The 20,702-nt window shown below is 44.1% G+C and overlaps 1 protein-coding gene across 1 annotated transcript in view; it reads right to left on the reverse strand.

Annotated features, from left to right (window-relative positions):
- Positions 1-20,702, reverse strand: part of OTOA (otoancorin) — an 81,391-nt gene that overhangs the window by 20,654 nt on the left and 40,035 nt on the right. Inside the window, exons 15-21 of the mRNA XM_039477783.2 lie at positions 20,392-20,450; positions 20,086-20,203; positions 16,613-16,686; positions 13,137-13,272; positions 11,391-11,581; positions 9,217-9,310; positions 3,176-3,305 (exon numbers count right to left, since the gene is read on the reverse strand). Of these exons, the coding sequence (XP_039333717.1) occupies positions 3,176-3,305; positions 9,217-9,310; positions 11,391-11,581; positions 13,137-13,272; positions 16,613-16,686; positions 20,086-20,203; positions 20,392-20,450 (802 nt within the window). The remainder of the gene's footprint in view (positions 1-3,175; positions 3,306-9,216; positions 9,311-11,390; positions 11,582-13,136; positions 13,273-16,612; positions 16,687-20,085; positions 20,204-20,391; positions 20,451-20,702) is intronic.

Raw genomic sequence — 20,702 nt, forward strand, 5'->3', positions numbered from 1 at the left:
GATGCACCAACCCCACCTGTGGCCAGGGCATTTGCCAAGCCCCATGGCCTTTCTCTTCTCATTGTACCTTCAATGTAAGTTCACTGGATTCCAATCAAGAGGCAAAAGTGGACCAGATCAAAGATGCCAGTTGTGGTCCTCAAATATCTTTATCATAAGCCACTTGGAGGGGACTAATTCCTCCCTAGGCCAACCCCCACTCCACTCTCTAGTGAAAACAATTATCAGCGGTAGCAGAGAATTAGAGAGGGCAGAATAGTTGACTAGTACATCAGGGCTTGGTCTTATCACTGTGTCTGTCCAGGGTTTAGAATAGAGCCTGGCACATAGTAGGTGTTCATCAAATATCTGTGGAATGAGTGCATACATACACACACACACACACACACACACACACACACACACACATACACGCACACATTAATATAAAACCAAGCAGCAATCCTAATTCATTAATCACTAAAGCATAGCAGCAGTTAATACCCAGAACCAACTAAAGAACACTTGACCTATGCACTGATACCAGAGCTTTCTTCCGCTGAGCATGGAAAGCCTTACTTTTGTGTACCACATACACACAACACAGTAAGAGCTCTGCAATACGACATGTACTGCTAGACCCTGAGGGCAGTGGGAGCCGGTGGTGGTCACCATCAGCTTTGGGTACAAATACGAGAACTGCCATTTACTAACTCTGTGACTTTGGACAAGTCCCTTAGTCTCTCTAAGCCCCAGTTTCTTTCATTTTAAAAATGGGAGAACACCTGAGCCTGGAAATTTGCAGCTCTAAATGGGAACAGGCATTCCTGTTTTCGTGCTCAACTGTTGCCTTTTGTCCTGCCATGTCCCACTATCCTTGTACCCATATAAACCCCAAACCCCAGGCTCCATGAGCATATAAGCAGATGAGCAGATGAACAGAAGAGCAGAGGAGCAGAGGAGCAGCATGGCAGAGAAGGAGAGAAGAGAAGGAGCGAATTCTCTGAGAAGAATTCGGCTGGGGACAGTTGGAGAGGAGATTGGCTGCAGGACACCCGAACTCCAGGGGAAGATCATCTTCCCACTCCATCGCCTTTCCAGCTCCCCATCCATCCTGCTGAGAGCCACCTCCAAAACCCAATAAAATCCCCACGTTCACCAAGAAAAAAAAATGGGAGAACAGGACAATGCATGGAGGGCTGATCACCCAAAGTAGGCATAAATCCAACTGTGACACTTCTTTGCTTGAAGTCACATGGTGTCTCCACCCAGAGTAAAAGCCAAAGTCATCAGGATTTCCTTATCAGTCGCTACATGGCTGGCCTTGTCTCTCACTCCCCTCCAAACACACTGGCCCCTACCTCCCACTCATAGGAGTGATCATGTCGCACTCTCTGCCTGGAAGACTCTAACTGAAAATATTCACATGGCCCATTCTCCCTTGGGTCTTCATTCTAATGTCACCTTCTCAATGAGATGTTCCTTCACAGGCCTCTTTTCACCTGACAGTCCCCCTCTCAACACTCCCGGCCCCTTCCCTTGCTTTATTTTCCTTCTTGGCACTTTTCATACAATATACCATATATTTTACTTATGCATGGAATTTGTTGTCTTGCTACCCTCCATTTGAAAGTAAGCTCTTTGTTCACATAGTTGGTGCTTAATGAATATTTGTTGGGTGGATGAAAGCAAACACTGACTGTCAACTACTATCATTGGGTCTGATTAACCATGTCTTCTCATGCCTGGCCCCAATCTGTACTTAGTAGGTATATGGTAATGATAATAAAATATCTAACACTTGGACAGGCATGGTGGCTCACATCTATTATCCCAGCACTTTGGAAGACCAAGGGAGGAGGATCACTTGAGGCTCAGAGTTTGAGATCAGCCTGGGCAACATAGCAAGACCCTATCTCTACAAAAAATAAAAAAGTTATCCAAATGTGGTGGTGCATGCCTATAGTCCCAGCTACTTGGAAAGCTGAGGTGGAAGGATCTCTTGAGTCCAGGAGGTCAAAGCCATAGTGAGCCATGATTGCACCACTGCACTCCAGCCTGGGTGACAGAAAGAGACCCTGCCTCTATAAAAATCAAATTTTACGCTGGGTGAGGTGTCTCACCTCTATAATCCCAGCACTTTGGGAGGCCAAGGCAGGTGGATCATCTGAGGCCAGGAATTCAAGACGAGACTAGACAACATGGTAAAACCCCATCTGTACTAATAATAAAAAAATTAGCCAGGTGGGGTGGCACATGCCTGTAATCCCAGCTACTCAGGCGGCTGAGGCAGTAGAATTGCTGGAACCTGGGAGGAGGAGGTTGCAGTGGGCCGAGATCACACCACTGCACTCCAGCCTGGGTGACACAGCAAGACTCCATCTCAAAAACAAAAAAAAAAATCAAATTTTAAAAGGATCTTACTAAGGATCTGCTACATGCAAGGCATTCTTATAAACATGTGTCTGGGTTTAAAGCAAGATAGAGACTTTCATTATCCCCATTTGATAAAGAATGAAAACTGAGACACACAGGGGTTAAACAGCTTACCCAAAGCCACACAGCCAGTAAGTGGTAGACTCAGGTGTGAAATCCACCCAGCCCAGCCCTCTCACTGCCATGTTAAACCACTAATCCAAGTCAATCCTACTGAAATGTTTGTTACACCTATTTACTCATCAAACCTACTAGCCTGGATATGGAGTATGGGTCATGATTCCAGGTCACTTTACAAAAGTATAACTTTTTTTTTGGAGACCGAGTCTCACTGTCACCGAAGCTGGAGTACAATGGCACCATCTCAGCTCACTGCAACCTTGCAACCTCTTCCTCCCAAGTTCAAGTGATCCTTGTGCCTCAGCCTCCCGAGTAGCTGGGACTACAGGCGCACACCACCACATTCTGCTAATTTTTGTGTTTTTAGTAGAGACAGGGTTTCACCATATTGGCCAGGCTGATCTCGAACTCCTGACCTCGAGTGATCTGCCCACCTTGGCCTCACAAAGTGCTAGGATTACAGGCATGAACCACCACACCTGGCCCAAAAGTGTAATTCTTTTGCCTATAGATTTTTGTCATTCTATTGCTCTGCAGACATTTAATCTAGTTCCCAGCATAAGGAGCCCTCTTGATATCATGGACCTTGCCTGAAACATTGCTAGCCCAGCACTGGCTCAGGTACCCTGGAAACACTCACCAGGCATAGGGACAGAGCTAGGGAGCTTGTCACTGCCGTTCCGAACAGATTCAAAGACAGCCCAGAGGAATTCTTTAGGGAGCAGGGTCCTGGGCATCTTGGAAGCTGCTTGTAGAAGGATCTCAGGAAACTGTGTGAGAGAAGATAAAAGAAGAGGAATAATAATTAAAGCTCATTAAATACAGATTGAAATCAGAGTTGAAACTCATACTACTTACTGTCTTTATTCTTTAATATAACAACTTCTCATATAAATCTAATCCCTAGTCCCACTAAAGTGGTCTCTATAAAGAATCCTATAAAATGATATTCAACCTCAATAATAATCCAATAAAGCCTAAATAACATAAGTACATCACTTTTCACCAGATTGTCAAAACTAAAATAAAGTGCTAATACTTAACGCTGGGCACATTCATTTTTCTGTGGGACTGTTAAATTGTGCACTATTAGCAGAGCAATCTGACAATACTGACAAAAAAAGTAGGTTTAGGCCAGATGTGGTTGCGTATACCTGTAATCCCAGCACTTTGGAAGGTCGGGGCGGGCAAATCACTTGAGATCAGGAGCTCAAGACCAGCCTGGCCAATAGGGTGAAACCTCATCTCTACTAAAAATACAAAAATTAGCCAGGTATAGTGGTGCACATCTGTAGTCCCAGCTACTGGGGAGCCTGAGAAAGGGGAATCACTTGAACCCGGGAGGCAGAGGTTGCAGTGAGCCAAGATTGTGCCACTGCACTCCAGCCTGGTGACAGAGCAAGACTCCATCTCAACAACAACAGCAAAAAAACACAAAATACAAAAAGTAGCTGGGTGTGGTGGTGTGCACCTGCAATCCCAACTACTCAGGAGACTGAGGCAGGAGGATCACTTGAGCCCAGGAGGCAGAGGTTGTAGTGAGTGGAGCATGTCACTGCACTCCAGCCTGGGCGATGGGAGTAAAACTCTGTCTCAAAAAAAAAAAAAAAAAAATGTAGGTGTACCTATCCCTTTTTTGGCTTGGTGCTATTTCAAAATTTTTACTAAACTTTATATTTGATATAGTTTGGATGTGTGCCCCACCCAAATCTCATGTCGAAATATAATCCCCAGTGTTGGAGGTGGGGTCCACCTCTTTATCTTCTCTCACACAGTGAGAGGTGATTGGATCATGGGGGCAGATTTCTCATGAAGGGTTAAATACAATCCCCTTGGTGCTGTCCTCACAATAGTGAGTGAGTTCTCTCAAGATCTTGTCTTTTAAATGCATGTAGCACTTCCCCTATCACTCCCTAGCTTCTGCGCCAGCCAAGTAAGATGGCCCTGCTCCCCCTTTGCCTTCCACCATGATTGTAAGTTTCCTGAGGCCTTCCCAGAAGCTAGCAGATGCCAGCATCATGCGTCCTGTACAGTCTGCAGAGCCATGAACCAATTAATCCTCTTTTCTTTTCTTTTTTTTTTTTCACAGAGTCTCGCTCTGTTGCCTAAGCTGGAGTACCGTCATGTGATCTCCATTCACTGCAACCTCCACCTCCCGAGCTCAAGCAATTCTCATGGCTCAGCCTCCTGAGTAGCTGGGATTAAAAGTGTGCACCACTGTGCCAGGCCAATTTTTTTTTTTTTTTGGTAGTATAAACAGAGTTTCACTATGTTGGCCTGGCTGGTCTCAAATTCCTGGGCTCAAGTGATTCACCTGCCTTGGACTCCCAAAGTGCTGGGATTACAGGTGTGAGCCACTGTACCTGGACTTCTTTTTTTTAAATTTAACTTTTATTAAATTTTATTTAGGGGTACACATACAAGTTTGTTACATAGGTAAGCTTGTGTCATGAAGGTTTGTTGTATGAATTATTTCATCACCCAGGAATCAAGCCTAGGACCCATTAGTTATTTTTCCTGATCCTCTCCCTCCTCCCACTCTTCACCCTCCAATAGGCCCCAGTATCTGTTGTTTGCTTCTATGCGTCAATGTGTTCTCATCATTTAGCTCCCACTTATAAGTGAGAACATGCAGTATTTGGTTTCTGTTCCTGCATTAGTTTGCTAAGGATGATGGCCTCCAGCTCCATCTATGTCCCTGCAAAGAACATGTTCTCATTCTTTTAATGGCCACATAGTATTCCATGTAAACCTCTTTTCTTTATAAATTACCCAGTCTCAGGTATTTCTTTTTTTTTTTTTTTTTTTTTTTTGAGACAGAGTTTCGCTCTTGTTACCCAGGCTGGAGTGCAATGGCGATCTCGGCTCACCGCAACCTCCGCCTCCTGGGTTCAGGCAATTCTCCTGCCTCAGCCTCCTGAGCAGCTGGGATTACAGGCACGTGCCACCATGCCCAGCTAATTTTTTGTATTTATAGTAGAGACGGGGTTTCACCATGTTAACCAGGATGGTCTCGATCTCTCGACCTTGTGATCCACCCGCCTCGGCCTCCCAAAGTGCTGGGATTACAAGCTTGAGCCACCGCACCCGGCCTCAGGTATTTCTTTATAGCAATGCAAGAATTGCCTAACACAGGCCAGGTGCAGTGGCTCACACCTGTAATCCTAGAACTTTGGGAAGCTAAAGTGGGTGGATTACCTGAGGTCAGGGGTTCAAGACTAGCCTGGCCAACACGGTGAAACCTCATCTCTACAAAAAATACAAAAATTATCCAGGCTTGGTGGTGCATGCCTTTAATCCCAGCTATTCGAGAGGCTGACGCAGGAGAATAGCTTGAACCCAGTAGGTGGAGGTTGCAGTGAACCGAGATCGTGCCACTGCATTCGAGCCTAGGTGACAGAGTAAGACTCCATCTCAAAAAAAATTACCTAACACAGTATTTATCATGAAAAGAAAGTCAAGGAGGGTTGTCTCAACATTCTGGATGGAGACTAGCAATGAGGGAACTTAGAAAACTTTGGGTTGCCTTCGAGAAAGTGCCATTTCTCATCTAGAATGAATGCACTTTGTCAAGACTTGGGATATTATTGAGAGACCTGTCCATGAGCCCAGGGAATTCATCAAGCCCTACAAAGAGCTATGTCTTACTGGGTCCAGCTCACCCAGAGAGAAAGCCTCTCAGCCTATGTAGCTTCCCTTTTAGTCTCATCTTCAGAATTAGAGTCACAGTCTAGGCCAGCAGTTCTCAACCCTGGCTATGTGTAAGAATCACCTGGGAATTCTACAGACAACCAGAGCCAGCCCCGAAAGATTCTGAATCAGCTGATCTGGGGTGGGTACCATGGATTGGTCCACCTTGGAATCTCCCCAGATGATTCTAATGTGCAGCTAAGGCTGAAAGCAACGGCTCTAAGACAGTTAACTTTTAGAAAGCAGTGTGCATAGCAGAGTGAATGATATTTTCCATTTTGTGTTTTTTAAAGAAGAGTATGTATACACTCTTGTGTTTTCGGTAGTCATGGGGTTTTGCCATGTTGGCCAGGCTTGTTATATAGGTATTTTTATACCTATATAAAACTTGTTACATAGGTATTCAGGATTTTTCTGAAAGGATGCAGAAGAGATCGGGGACAGCAGTTGCCTCTGAAGAGGGAGGCTAGGGAATTAGACGTCTGGGGTGGGAGGGAGACCTGCTTCTCATCCTATTACCTTTGGTGCAATTGGGATTTGTTAACCAGGAGCATGTACTATTTGTTTTATTAAACATTTCCAGTAAAAAGAGTACATAGAATAATACAACAAAACACCCATGTCCTCACAACCCAACTTAAAAAATAAAACATCACAGTATAATTAATGTCTCTTCTTCACTCTTTGCCTTTCTCCTTCCCCAGAAGTAACTGTCACCCTGAATTTGGTATTCACTTTTACACTTCTCTTACATATAAACTTGGCTTGCATATGCTTTAAATTAATTCAGCTAGGATTTATTTATTTACTTCTTACCCTACTACGGATATTCTTTTGCAACCTGGGTCATTTTGTTTTGTTTTGTTTTGTTAACTCTATACTGTGTTTTTGAGATTTCAGTGTTGATACAAGACTTTTTCAATTTCAGAAGTTTACTTTTTTAAGATTAGATGGATATACGTATGTTCTCACTGATATGGGGGAGCTAAACTATGAGGACCCAAAGGCCTAAGAATGATACAATGGACTTTGGAGACTTGGATGGAAGAGTAGGAGGGGAGTGAGGGATAAAAGACTGCAAATATATTGAAGTGTATACTGCTCGGCTGATAGGTGCACTAAAATCTCACAAATCACCACTGAAGAACTTACTTAGGTAACCAGATACAATCATTACCCCAAAAACTCGGGGAAACATTTTTTTTAAAAATTGTGGAAGACAGTGTGGCGATTCCTCAATGACCTACAAATAGAAATCCCATTTGACCCAGCGATCCCATTACTGGATATATATCCAAAGGTTTATAAATCATTCTACTATAAGGACACATGCACACGAATGTTCATTGCAGCACCGTTTACAATAACAAAGACCTGGAACCAACCCAAATGCCCATCGATGGTAGACTGGACAGGGAAAATGTGGTACATATACACCATGGAATATTACGCAGCCATCAAAAACAATGAGTTCATGTCCTTTGTAGGGACATGGATGAACCTGGAAACCATCATTCTCAGCAAATGGACACAAGAACAGAAAATCAAACACCGCATGTTCTCACTCATAGGTGGGTGTTGAACAATGAGAACATGTGGACACGGGGAGGGGAGCACTACACACTGGGATCCGTTGGGGGGAAATGGGGGAGGGATGGGGGGTGGGGAGGTGGGGAGAGATAGTATGGGGAGAAATGACAGATACAGCTGAGGGGAAGGAAGGCAGCAAATCACACTGCCGTTTGTGTACCTATGCAACAATCTTGCATGTTCTTCACATGTACCCCAAAACCTAAAATGCAATTAAAAAAATAAAATAAAATAAAATATTTCAGAGAAAAAAAAAGAAAAGAAACAAACAAGAAAGGAAAACAATTAGACAGATATATAACATTTGTGCGTCAGGGCTGGGCATGGTGGCTCACGCCTGTAATCCCAGCACTTGGGAGGCTGAGGTGCATGGATCACTTGAGTTCAGGAGTTCAAGACCAGACAGGCCAACATGGTGAAACACTGTTTCTACTAAAAATATAAAACCCAGCAGAGCATAGTGGCAGTTGCCTGTATCCCAGCTACTTGGGAGGTTGAGGCAGGAGAATCACTTGCACGTGGGAGGTAGAGGTTGCAGTGAGCCAAGATTGCACCACTGCACTCCAGCCTGGACAATAGAGGGAGACTCCACCTGAGTCTCCTCCGTGGAAGGAAACTCCTTCCTGCCCCATTAAAGTTGGGCATGGTCATCTAACTTACTTTGGCCATTGGAGTGTGGCAAAAGTGATAGCGTGCCAATTTCCAGCCTAGGGCATAAGGAGAATTGTACTTATCCCTTCCCTTTTTTGGTAGCTTCACACCTTCATGGTGAGAAGAACAAGTTCTAGAGTCTGGGCTCCGGAGACAGCCTTACGGAGCAGGGCTGTCCCAGTGACCCACAAATCAGGCAGCAAGAGATACATGAGAATTGTTCTATACCCTTGAGATGGTGTGGCTTTGTTATGCAACAAAAATAATCAATTCATGCTCATTTTGCATGTCCCTTGGCCTGGACTAACTTCTGGAGTGTTACTCCAAGAAAAGTGCTCTGCCCAAATTTAATGGTCAATAAAGACTTGCTATTGGACTGAAAGTGTTTGCACATATGATTGCATACACTGAGAACACATATGTATGTGCATAGGGCACCAGCCAGTGTGAGAGCCAGGACAGGTGTGCACGTGACATGCACACTAATAGCAGAGTGGTGGCTAAGTGACACCTCTCTGCACACATCTGCATAGAGGGCCACACCAAAGGGCCTGAGTTCATTTAGCTGTGGCCTCACTCCCTTTTCCAGAACCTTTCACATCCTGGAACGGAGCTGGAAACCTCTTAGCTTTGAGGCAGGGAGGAAGCTTCCAGAACCATAGACAGCAGTAAACCCAATGGTGTATAACTGACCACACTTTCTTTCCCTTCAAACTCCTTCAGCCTTCTTAAGATGGAGCACAACATTACCTTTATGGCTATAGAGCTTAATTCCTCTCCTGAGAAAAGTACTAGAAAGGGTCCCAAGTCCTTCGTGGTCTCAGCTGTCCAGTACTGAGGGAGTCTAAAAAGAGATAATAGCCAGTAAACTGAAAAACCACGCTGTAGTAAACATCTGTTGCCTTTTCATTCAGGAATAGACTATCTTATACTTAGAAAAGCTGTCAATCACATGATCCCATTTCCTTGACCAAGAAAACTGGCATGTGACGCACGCTGACCAACCAGAGTCATCCCCGGGAATTTTGATGGAACTATAAGAGAAGCTCTCTTTTCTCTGGTATCTCTGGCAGTAAAGAGGATATTGGAGGACATTCATATAACCAAGTGGAAAAAAAAAAGACCACACCAAGGAACCACTGAGGGACTGGAGGAACGTATTCCTGATGATGTCATTTGAGACACTGGATTCAGCCATGCCTGGAGACCAACCATGGAGTTTTCCATCACATTCCATTCCTGAATTCAATACATTCCCATTCTCTTCCATTTGAATTGAACTACTGAATTTCTGCCATTTACATCACAATGTTTCCTTCCTCTCCCTCCTCAATAGAAGAGCAATGATATATTTCCTCCTTTTAATTTACCATAACAGTCTTCTCTGAGAATAAGAAAGAAATTTTCTCTTGAATTTGGCAGGATAAAATAAAAGCACTGACCCAGAATCCACTGTTATTCTTATATAGACCATAAATGCCTACAGCGAAGAGCATTACACTATCTTTGGTGACATCTCTAAAGGAGGTCTGCCCAATTAGCAGTGACAGCTGGTGTGAATGCAAAATCATATAGCCACTTTGGAAGACATTTTGGTGATTTCTCACAAAAGCAAACATGATTTTGCCATATAGCCCAGCAAACACACACTTTGGTATTTATGCAAAGGAGTTGAAAACTTATGTCTACATGAAAACCTGCATATGAACGTTTATAGCAGCTTTAACCATAACTGCCAAAACCTGAAAGCAACCAAGATGTCCTTCTGTGGGTGAATGGCTAAATAAGCTGTGGTTCATTAAGACAATGAAATATTATTCAGCACTAAAAAGAAATGAGCTATCAAGCCGAAAAAAACACCTGGAGAAAACTTAAGTGCATGTTAGTAAAAGAAATCCATCTGAAAAAGCTACCTACTGTATGATTCCTAATATATGATATTCTAGAAAAGGCGAAAGTCATCAGTGGTTGCCAGGAATTAGGAGTGAGGGAGGAATGAACAGAAAAACCCGGAAGGATTTTTAGGGCAGCGAAAATACTCCACATGATACTATAACAGTGAATACATGTTATTATACACTTGTCTGAACCCATAGTATGTAAATCTCCAAGAGTGAACCCTAATGTAAAGTGAACTTTGGGTGATAATGAGAATCCAAAGACAATAATGTCAACATAGGTTCATCAGATCTAATAAATGTACAACTTTGGTGGGGGATATTGATCATGGGGAGCTCATGCAGGTATGGGGTCAGAGGGAGATGGGAAATCTCTATCCTCTCAATTTTTCTGAGAACCTAAAACTAGTCTTAAAAATAGTCTCTAGGGTCAGGCACGATGGCTCATGCCTGTAATTCCAGCACTGTGGGAGACTGAGGTGGGTAAATCCCTTGAGCCCAGGAGTTCAAAACCCACCTGAACAACATGGTGAAATTCTATCCCTTAAAAAAAATACAAAAATTAGCTGGGTATAGTGATGTGCACCTGTGGTCCAGCTACTCAGGAGGCTGAGGTGGGAGGATCACCTGAGCCCAGGGAGGTTGAGGCCCAGTGAGCCATTATTGTGCCACAGCACTGCAGCCTGGGTGACAGAGTGAGACCCTGTCTCAAAAAAAAAAAGAGTCTTCAATAATAATACCACCACCTTGCATCTGTAAAGGACCATCTTTTCCAAATTTTCCCTTTCATATGCCAAGCAGTGTAAGTAACAACTCTTTGAGATTTGTAGGGCAGCTAACTATTGATTCCACTTTACAGCAAATCTGAAACCAAAAGAAGAAAGGTCACATTTCCAAAATAAGCATAAGAATTTTATCTCATCCTAAGCCAGAGGCTTCTGTTGGCAGGGCAGGAGATCCAAGGTTGGGTGTCCCTCCCGCAGAGCATACCACACCCCCAAAAGCCAATCACCAGCCGCTCCTCACCCATACTGTCCCAGGAGCTTGAGCCTCACTGCAGCCTTTTGCTCGGGGTTGAGGTCTGGGCAGTCTCTGAGGCCGTGCAAAGCAGTGGCCCAGGCCCTAGGGGAGATCCCCCTGTCGATCATGGCTGCCGGTAAGTGACAGAGCAGGTTCCCCACGATGTCCACAGTGTACTCATCAGCAATGGAGTCATCCTGAACCCAACAAGTGGAGTCAATGGGCAGTTCCAGCAGGGCATAAGATCATGAGCCATTAGACACACATCCTGGGGGCTGGACACTGTGGCTCACGCCTATAATCCCAACACTCTGGGAGGCCGAGGCAGCTGGATCACTTGAGGCCAAGAGTTCGAGACCAGCCTGGCCAACAGGGTGAAGCTCCATCTAAAATACAAAACTTAGCCAGTCATCATGGTACATGCCTGTTGTCTCGGCTACTTGGGAGGCTGAGGCACAAGAATCACTTGAACCCGGGAGGCAGAGGTTGCAGTGAACCAAGATCATGCCATTGCACTCCAGCCTCCAGAGGAAAACTCTGTCTCAAAAAAAAAAAAAAAAAAAAAAAAAAGTTCCAATCCCAAACTTCTTAAAGATTTCAGGATCTGAATTGTCTACCCTGTAATGGATTCTAGAAATGGAACGAGACCTGATCTTCCCCAGGGAGGCAGGCCTCAGATATCTGGGAAACCCTGGCTTGGCATATCAGGAGCACTCAGTAAATAAGAACTGCTGTCATTGTTATTGCGCTGAGAATATTCCAGAGTTCAACCACCATTACACTATTAGCACCACAAAAATAAAAACAGCACTTTAAAGTTTGTATGGCACTCGAAAGCCTTCAAAGCTCTTTGGCACTTTCACAAAATGACAAAAACTGTTGACATTTGTGTGTTTCCTATGTGCAAGCACTGTCTGAGTATCTACGGGTCTCAATCTATTCATCTTCAAAGTAACTGTGAGAAGTAAGTACTACTATTATCCATTTTTTAAGGATAAAGAAACTGCCAGCTAGTGGCAAGGCTAGGAGTCACCCCCAGACACTCTAGTCTTTGAGCCTTTACATTAAATAAAACATTGCCCATTTCATGTTCTCAATACTCTATGAGAAGGCCAGGCACAGTGGCTGATGCCTGTAATCCCAATATCTTGGGAGGCTGAGGTGGGTGGATTACCTGATGTCAAGAGTTCGAGACCAGCCTGGCCAACATGGTGAAACTCTGTCTCTACCAAAAATACAAAAAATAGCCGAGTGTGGTGGTGTGTACCTGCAGTCTCAGCTACTTGGGAGGCTGAGGCAGGAGAATCACTTGAACCTGGGAGGCAGAGGTTGCAGCGAGCTGAGATCACATCACTGCACTCCAGCCTGGGTGACACAGTGAGACTCTGTCTCAAAAAATATATACTCTAAGGGGGATGTGCTATTACACCCACCTTACAGATGAGGAGACTGAGGCTCAGGGAGGGAAGGTGATTTGCCCAAAGCCACATAACCAATCACTGGCACCCAGACTCTGGGTACGGGCTCTTCCCATCCCTGAAGAGTAGCCTCCCCTCCTTCGGGTCCTGGGCCAGAAGTCTCCAGAACCAATGACCAAGATTGTTCCAACCAGCAGCTTTAGAGTCAGCTTCAAGACCCACAAGTCAGACTTCCAGCCATCATAGCAGGCTCACCCAGACAGATCCCTCACAGGGCTCCCCAAGATGGCCACAGACGTCTAGAGGGGAGGGGACACCCAGGAAGTTTTCTTACCAGGCACTGCTGCACTTTCCTGAGGACTGAAGTCTTTTTGTGAGAATCTAAAACCAAGGAGTCTAACGAGCTCTTCCCCAGGCTGATCAGAAAGGGCACACACTGGGAGGCTGGGACAGAAGCCAGGTAGCGGGCCCTGGAGAGAGACGGGGAGAGCAAAAGGAGAAAGAACTGGTTGCTTGCTATTGGGCCCTAAAATCAGGGTCCACATGTCCAAGAGTTCATCCCAGGGGCATTCTTTAAATGTTTGTTCTCCCCAGTGATGCTGTGGCTCCCTGTGGCAGGTAGCAAGCCTCCCAACCATCATGCTTCTCTTCTATGGGTGGGAACAAATTTCCCATTATGCTACATGTTAATTGATGGACTAGTTGAGGGAAGATGAAAAAGAAAGGAAAAAGTAGGTTAAGAAAGAGACAAAGAGGAGAGAGAATAAGTAGAAAGTGAGAAAGAAAGGTAAAAAAAAGAGAGAGAGTAGAAAAAGAAATTCTGTCATCTCCAGTCTAGAACTCTGCCTTCAGCTCTTGACCCTTCAGCTCTTGACCATGTATTCTCAACAGGGTCAACGTCACCCTCAAGAAGGAGAAACTGGTTTGGATGGGGGGTAAAAAAAGATTTAGTTACGACAATGATCTGTGACCCACTGAAGCTCAACCCTACTCAAAATACATAATTTCTTTGACCTAGGAGAAATTAAAATTTTCTCCTTTGGAAGGCAATAAGAAAAGTTGAGAAAGCCTACATGAAACCCATCTGGCCTACCTACTCAACCCCACCACTCAACTGTTCCAAAACCATATTGAACATCTTCCCACAAACTTGTTCCTCCACCTCTGTGCTAACCCACACTCCTTTTTTTCTTTATCCCAAGACTGTCCTTGCCATCTCCTCAGTATTATTCAAATCTGTTCTCACTTCTGGCCAGGTGCAGGGGCTCACACCTGTAATCCCAGCACTTTGGGAGGCCAAGATGGGTGAAACACCTGAGATCAGGAGTTCAAGACCAGCCTGGGCAACATGGTAAAACACCATCTCTACCAAAAATACAAAAAATTAGGGAGGCATGGTTGCATGCACCTGTGGTCTCAACTACTCCAGAGGCTGAAAGGGAAGAATCACTTGAACCTGGGAGGCCGAGGCTGCAGTGAGCTGCAACCTAGGTGACAGAATGAGACCCTGACTCAAAACAACAACAACAAAAGATCTATTCTTACTTCTCCATTCCCAGTACTACTGTCTTATTTATTTCTACCTTCATCCAACAAATATCTACAAAGCATCTACAGTAAGTTAGGCACTGTTCTAGGCACCAAATACAACAATGAACAAGACGCAAGTGGTCCTGCATTCGTAGTGCTTAATTCTAGTAGGGAGAAGAAACATAGAAACCAATGAATAAAACATTTCATTTCAGCTATTAATAATGTAAGGAAGAAAGCCGGGTGTGGCAGCTCACGCCTGTAATCCCAGCACTTTGGGAGGCCAAGGCAGGCAGGTCTTCTGAGGTCGAGACCAGCCTGGCCAACAAGGTGAAACCCTGTCTCTACCAAAAAATACAAAAATTAGTCAGGCATGATGGCATATGCCTGTAATCCCAGCTACCTGGGAGGCTGCAGTGGGAGAATCGCTCAAACCCAGGTGATGGAGGTTGCAATGAGCCAAGATCACACCACTGTACTCCAGCCTGGGTAACAGAGTGAGACTCATTCTCAAAAATTAATTAATTAATTAGTGTAAGGAAGAAAATAAAATGGCTCTGTTAAAGACAATTATGCTGGGGGTAATCAAATGAGCCCCTTCTAAGGCAGTTCCATTTGAGCTGAGACATGAATGAGTGGAAGAAATGCCATGCCAAGATCTGGGTTACTGAAATAATCTGCTGCCTCCCTTCCTCCCATTCAGCCTCCCTGCATTCTATCCTCCATATGCGTAGAGGATATAATCTTTCTGAAATATAAATCTGATGGCTGCACACAGAATATGAGTGAAACACCACAATTCACAAAGCCCCCATGATCTGATGTCCCTTACTCCTCTGGCTTTCTCTCCCCTATCTACTCTGCAGATACACCCCCATGTGTATACACCCCCATGTTCCCAGAGTGTTTTGCTTTTCTTACCAACTGCTGAACTGGACATCCCCATTCCACTGCCTGGAATGTTCATCTTAAACTCTCTATCCAGCATGAGTTCAGTCTCCCCTGTTCTGCAGTCTGTAGGTGATATTCCCTACCCTATGCCCAGTGCTCATTATCCAACCCCTTTGCCTCTCCTTTGGAAGGCAATAAAAAAGTTAAGAAAGGCTGCATGAAACCCATCTGGCCTAGTCAACCCCACCACTTGACTGTCCCCAAAACGAAATTCAACATCTTCCCCAAAAATATGTTCTTCCACCTCTGTGCTAACAGAGGTGTAGCACAGAGGTGTGTAACAGCACCTGGCTTTCTTGGAAAGCATCTGGTTTTTCTTGGAAAACACCCTCCCTCGCTGTAGGTCCTTGTGTTTTCTCTCCAGCTCCAGGGGTGCAATACAGATCGAAGTCAGTCAAAGTTACCCATCCTCCCAACCTCACTGATTGGTTCAAGAAAAACAAATTTGCCCAATTAAGGTCAATGAGAGTCAAACCCAAGATATGTATTGAGAATGATGGGTAAAGAACGTTTTTCTCTTTTCCCTGAATATGAAGCTGGGAAAATTTAACCTTAGATCTGCCAGGGTTCCCACAGAGAAAGAACTTGCCTGATAGTGAAGCCAACAGAGAAAAGCTGGAACAAGAGACAAATGACATCATTTGAACCTCTAGATTCAGCCATGCCTGAAGTCCCTCTCTGAACTTTCCAGTTACCTGAATCAAAAATTCCCTTTTATTGCATAAGCCAGTTTGAGTCATTTTCAATCAAATATCAACCTGATATTATAATTGACTTCATGCTTGTCTATTCTCTCTCCCACCATGAGATTATAAGGTCTTATAAAAAGAAAATCTAGGTATCTGAGAAATAGCACACAGCAAGTACTCGATGAACATTTTTTTGAATGAATAAAGACAGTAAGAGCTAAAGAAAGTAGAGGGAAATAAGGAGAGAAGGAGAGAAACAATGTCCACATCATGTTTGAAAAGCAGGGCTGTCCTGCAGGCCTGGTAGCTCACACATGCCAGGAGAAACACCTACTGCTCCCATCAGCCCTGATTCTCGTGGAGCCTGGCACAGCCGCAAAGCCAGGCCAGCTGGAACCTGCTTCACTGACACTCATTCAGGCTTGGGTTGCTTCGGCTTGCTTTTTACATAACAAGAAAAGCAAGAGGGTCTGTGTGATGCTAGAATTGAAATCCTGGACCCCAAGGGCTTAACTGTCTAAGGCACGCTTCATTCTGCCTCTGGTTCCTCAAGAAAACCCAGTGGGGAGAAAATCACTTTGACTTCAGTGATTCCCACGGACCCTACTGCACCAGAAAGTGGGGGCTTATGTTCACTTACGGGAGTGCAGCCAAGAGGAAAGGTGGCATAGACAACCTGGAAACTTCCCAGTATTTCCACGCCAAACAATTAACCTGAAAGATTAAGCATTTTGGGGATTTAGTGCAGTAAGAAGAAGAGCAAACACAGATAGTGCTTTCCGTGTGCTATTGAGTCACCATTCTAAGTGCTTCATATGTGTTCACTTACGCAATAGAGTACTCTATGATGTGGGTACCACTACTGTGCCCAGTGTATGGATGAGAACACTAAGGCAATAACAAACATGAACACAGACATTTAACTATGAGAATGCTCATCACAATTTTGTTTATATCTGCAAGAAAGAGAGATATAATTTTAACATTCCTCAGTAGGGGATTGGTTAAGTAAAATATGGTATATACGTACAATGGAATAGTGCACCTACTTTGTTTTAATAAGGTAGATTTATATATGTCGACACTAAATGATGTCTGTGCTATTTTATGCATGTGCATATATATAGTTAAGCTATATTACATTATATAGTTATATATCACGTACAAACCACAAATGAGCTCATATTATACACACTATTCTGTTAAACTATATATAGTTTATATGTATAACTATGCATATAGTTATACATTTATATTTAACTATATATAGTTATACTTAATTATATATAGTTATATAGATAGCTTAACTATAGTTATATATATATATTTATATATAGTTTTACATATATTTATATATAGTTTTATATATATATATAGCTTAGCCATATACATAGTTAAACAGAACAGTGTGTATAGTATGAGCTCACTTACGGGTTCTTTGGTTTTTTTTTAAACCAGAGCGACAGTCTCACTCTGTCACCCAGGCTGGAGTACAGTGACGCAATCTCAACTCACCGCAACCTCCACCTTCCGGATTCAAGCAATTCTCCTGCCTCAGCCTCCTGAGTAGCTGGGATTACAGGTACCCGTCACCAGGAATGGCTAATTTTTTTATTATTTTTAGTAGAGATGGGGTTTCAACATGTTGGCCAGGCTGGTTTCAAACTCCTGACCTCAAGCGATCCGCCCACCTCGGCCTCTCAAAGTCCTAGAATTACAGGCATGAGCCACTACACCCGGCCCACTTGTGGGTTTTATATTACATGTAAGTATATATGTTTTTTAAAATTTTGTTCAGAGATAGAGTCTCACTCTGCCACCCAGGCTGGAATGCAGTGACTCGATTATAGCTCACTGCAGCCTTGAACTCCTGGGTTCAAGTGATCCTCCTGCCTCAGCTTCCCAAGTAGCTAGGACAACAGACATGTGCCACCACATCTGGCTAATTTTTGTATATTTTGTAGAGATAGAGTCTAGCTACACATTGCCCAGGTTGGTTTCAAATTCCTGTCCTCAAGTGATCCTCCCACCTCAGCCTCCCAGAGTGCAAGAATTACAGGCATGAGTCATTGCACCTGGCCTATATTTTATATATAAAATAAAACTCTCAAAAATGAGAGCAAACTGTTCTTTATAGTTAACCTCTGAAACATGGCGCAAACACCTCAGTATTATTGACATTTTGGACCAGATACCTTTGTGTAGTGATGCTGTCTTATGCATTGTAGGATGTTGAGCCACAACCCTGGCCTTTACCCATTAAATGCCAGTAGCTCTGTAGTTGTGACAACCAAAAGTGTTTGCAGACATAGCCAAAAGTCCCCTAGGAGGCCAAAATGGTACTCTGTTGAGAACAACTGCTCTGGGAAAAATTTGGGAAAATTTTACTTTCTCTGTTTTTTTTTTGTTTTTTTTTTTTTGGTAATAATTACGTGTTTTCAGGACAGGCATGGTGGCTCATGCCTGTAATGCCAGCACTTTAGGAGGCTGAAGCTGGTGGATCACTGGAGGTCAGGAGTTCAAGACCACCTGGCCAACATGGTGAAACCCCGTCTCTACTACAAAACATTAGCCAGGTGTGGTGGCAGGAGCTTAGAATCCCAGCTATTCGGGAGGCTGAGGCAGGAGAATCACTTGAACCTGGGGGCGGAGGTTGCAGTGAGCCGAGATCGAACCACTACATTCCAGCCTGGGCAACAGAGCAAGATCCTGTCTCAATAATAATAATGATAATAATAATGATGTGTTTTCAGTAAAAATATAAATGAGAAAGGCAAAGTTTCTAATTAACTGGTATTTGAAGGCTCTGAGAACTGGAAGCCTAGGGAAGCACCTTTGTTGGGGCAAACCTTCCTGCTCGAACACGTAGGTCTTCCTCAAAGCAGGTCTGGCCTCCACCCATTTGCTCAATTATTGGTTTGTCCACTTGGGCAAGTCTTTTAATATAGTTCAGTGGTTTGTACTGGCAAGCTGATTAGAAATGCAAAGCCTCAGGCCTCACTCCTTACCTACTATATGTAAAACTCTGGGAGTGGGGCCCCAATTTGTGTTTTAACAGCCTTCCAGACAATGCTGATGCAAGCTCAGCTCTGAGAGTCACTAATAGAATTAACAGTCCAAGAGAATGACAGAGCTTCATTAAAACTTTACATATTCCTCTAATGATCTCAAAGGATTATACACCAAGCACTCTATGCTTCCTGGTTTCTGGGAGATAATTTACTCTTTAGAAAGTCTTCATTCTGGTCTGAAACACGAGGGCAGAGTTGAGAAGATGCCTTTTATATCCATTACAGGAGTCTGTAAGCCAATGGTTCACACAAAAGTTCAAATGTTGCAAGGCCTGTGTTTACTAGCTTAGACACTGTGAAAAATCAGTCACTGGTTGGGCTCAGTGGCTCATTCCTACCATGCCAGCACTTCGGGAGGCTGAGGCAGGAGGATCACTTGAGCCCAGGTGTTTGAGACCAGCCTGGGCAACATATCAAGAGCCAGGCATGGTCATATATACCTTTAATCCTAGCTACTCAAGAGGCTGAGGTGGGAGGATCGCTTGAGCCCAGGAGGTTGAGGCTGCAGTGAACCATGATCGTGCCACTGCACTCCAGCCTGGGTGACAGGGCAAGATCCTGTCAAAAAAAAAAATCAGGTACTGCTTCTAGTGCCCCCAAAGGGTTAAACAGCCTCCATAATCTTTTGGAAAATGAAGTTTTAAGTGAGAAAGCAAAGGCTGTCAGAGTACTGTTCGCATTCACAGCTACTCCTGCAAAGCGTTGGAATTCTAGCTGAAGAATTATCTTCCATCCCAGGAGAGCATAATTATGAACATGCAAAATACTATCCCTTAAGAATATATTTTAAGCTTCAACTTTGAGAATGGAATAATCAATCTGTTGATACTTTGGCTGTAGAGATGTGGGCATTTGGAGCTGTTTAAAAAGAAACTGGAAAAAAAAAAAAAAAAAAAAAAACCTGGCTCAAACTTTGGTCCCAAGTCATCGGTTGTGTCTGAATAATTCTGGCATAAAGATCTTTAGATGCCACAGCCAATGCCGGCCCAGTGACTGGGGAAGGGAGAGAGAATGAGAAGTTAGAAAATGCTTTAAATGGTACCTGATATGGTGAAAGCAGGGCGAAGTTGTTCTGAAAATCCTGGAAATGGGCCAGAAAGAAGTCGGTGCTCATGGCATCAATGTGTGAGCAGGACACACCTTTCACCAGCTGCCCAGCACTAGAAAACAAAACAAGGGACTCGGGAGAGGAAGAGGGTGGGCGGAGGAGAGGAAACAAAGAGCAGGAGAAGGCAGACGTGATCAGACACACTACAGACGCCACTGCCTGACTCTCCCTCCTGGGAAAGTAGGCTCCTCTGGCAGAAGGAAGCCTGTTCAGCACCCAGGCTAAGTTACGTTGTCCTACCTCAGAAGCTCCTCAGGTCTTCTGGTGGTCTTTAACAGAAGCTCATACAGGAACAGAGCCTGAGAGAAGAGAATGACCGACAGAACCGATGGCAAACTCAGCGTGTGCCCAACACTGTAAGGCCCTATCAGGAAGGCGCTCTACAATCCCATTTTACAGGTAGGGAAATGGAGGCTCCACAGGTTATGTCAGTTACCTAGGACCAGACCGTTGCTAAGTGGCAGTGCCAAGATTTGAACCAGTGTCAAGGTAATTCCAGAACCCTACTCTCACACGCCAGGTGATTCCCTATACTCCATGAGGCAGATGAG

Source organism: Saimiri boliviensis, chromosome 12 (assembly GCF_048565385.1).
Source record: "Saimiri boliviensis isolate mSaiBol1 chromosome 12, mSaiBol1.pri, whole genome shotgun sequence".
Classification (NCBI taxonomy): Eukaryota; Metazoa; Chordata; class Mammalia; order Primates; family Cebidae; genus Saimiri; species Saimiri boliviensis.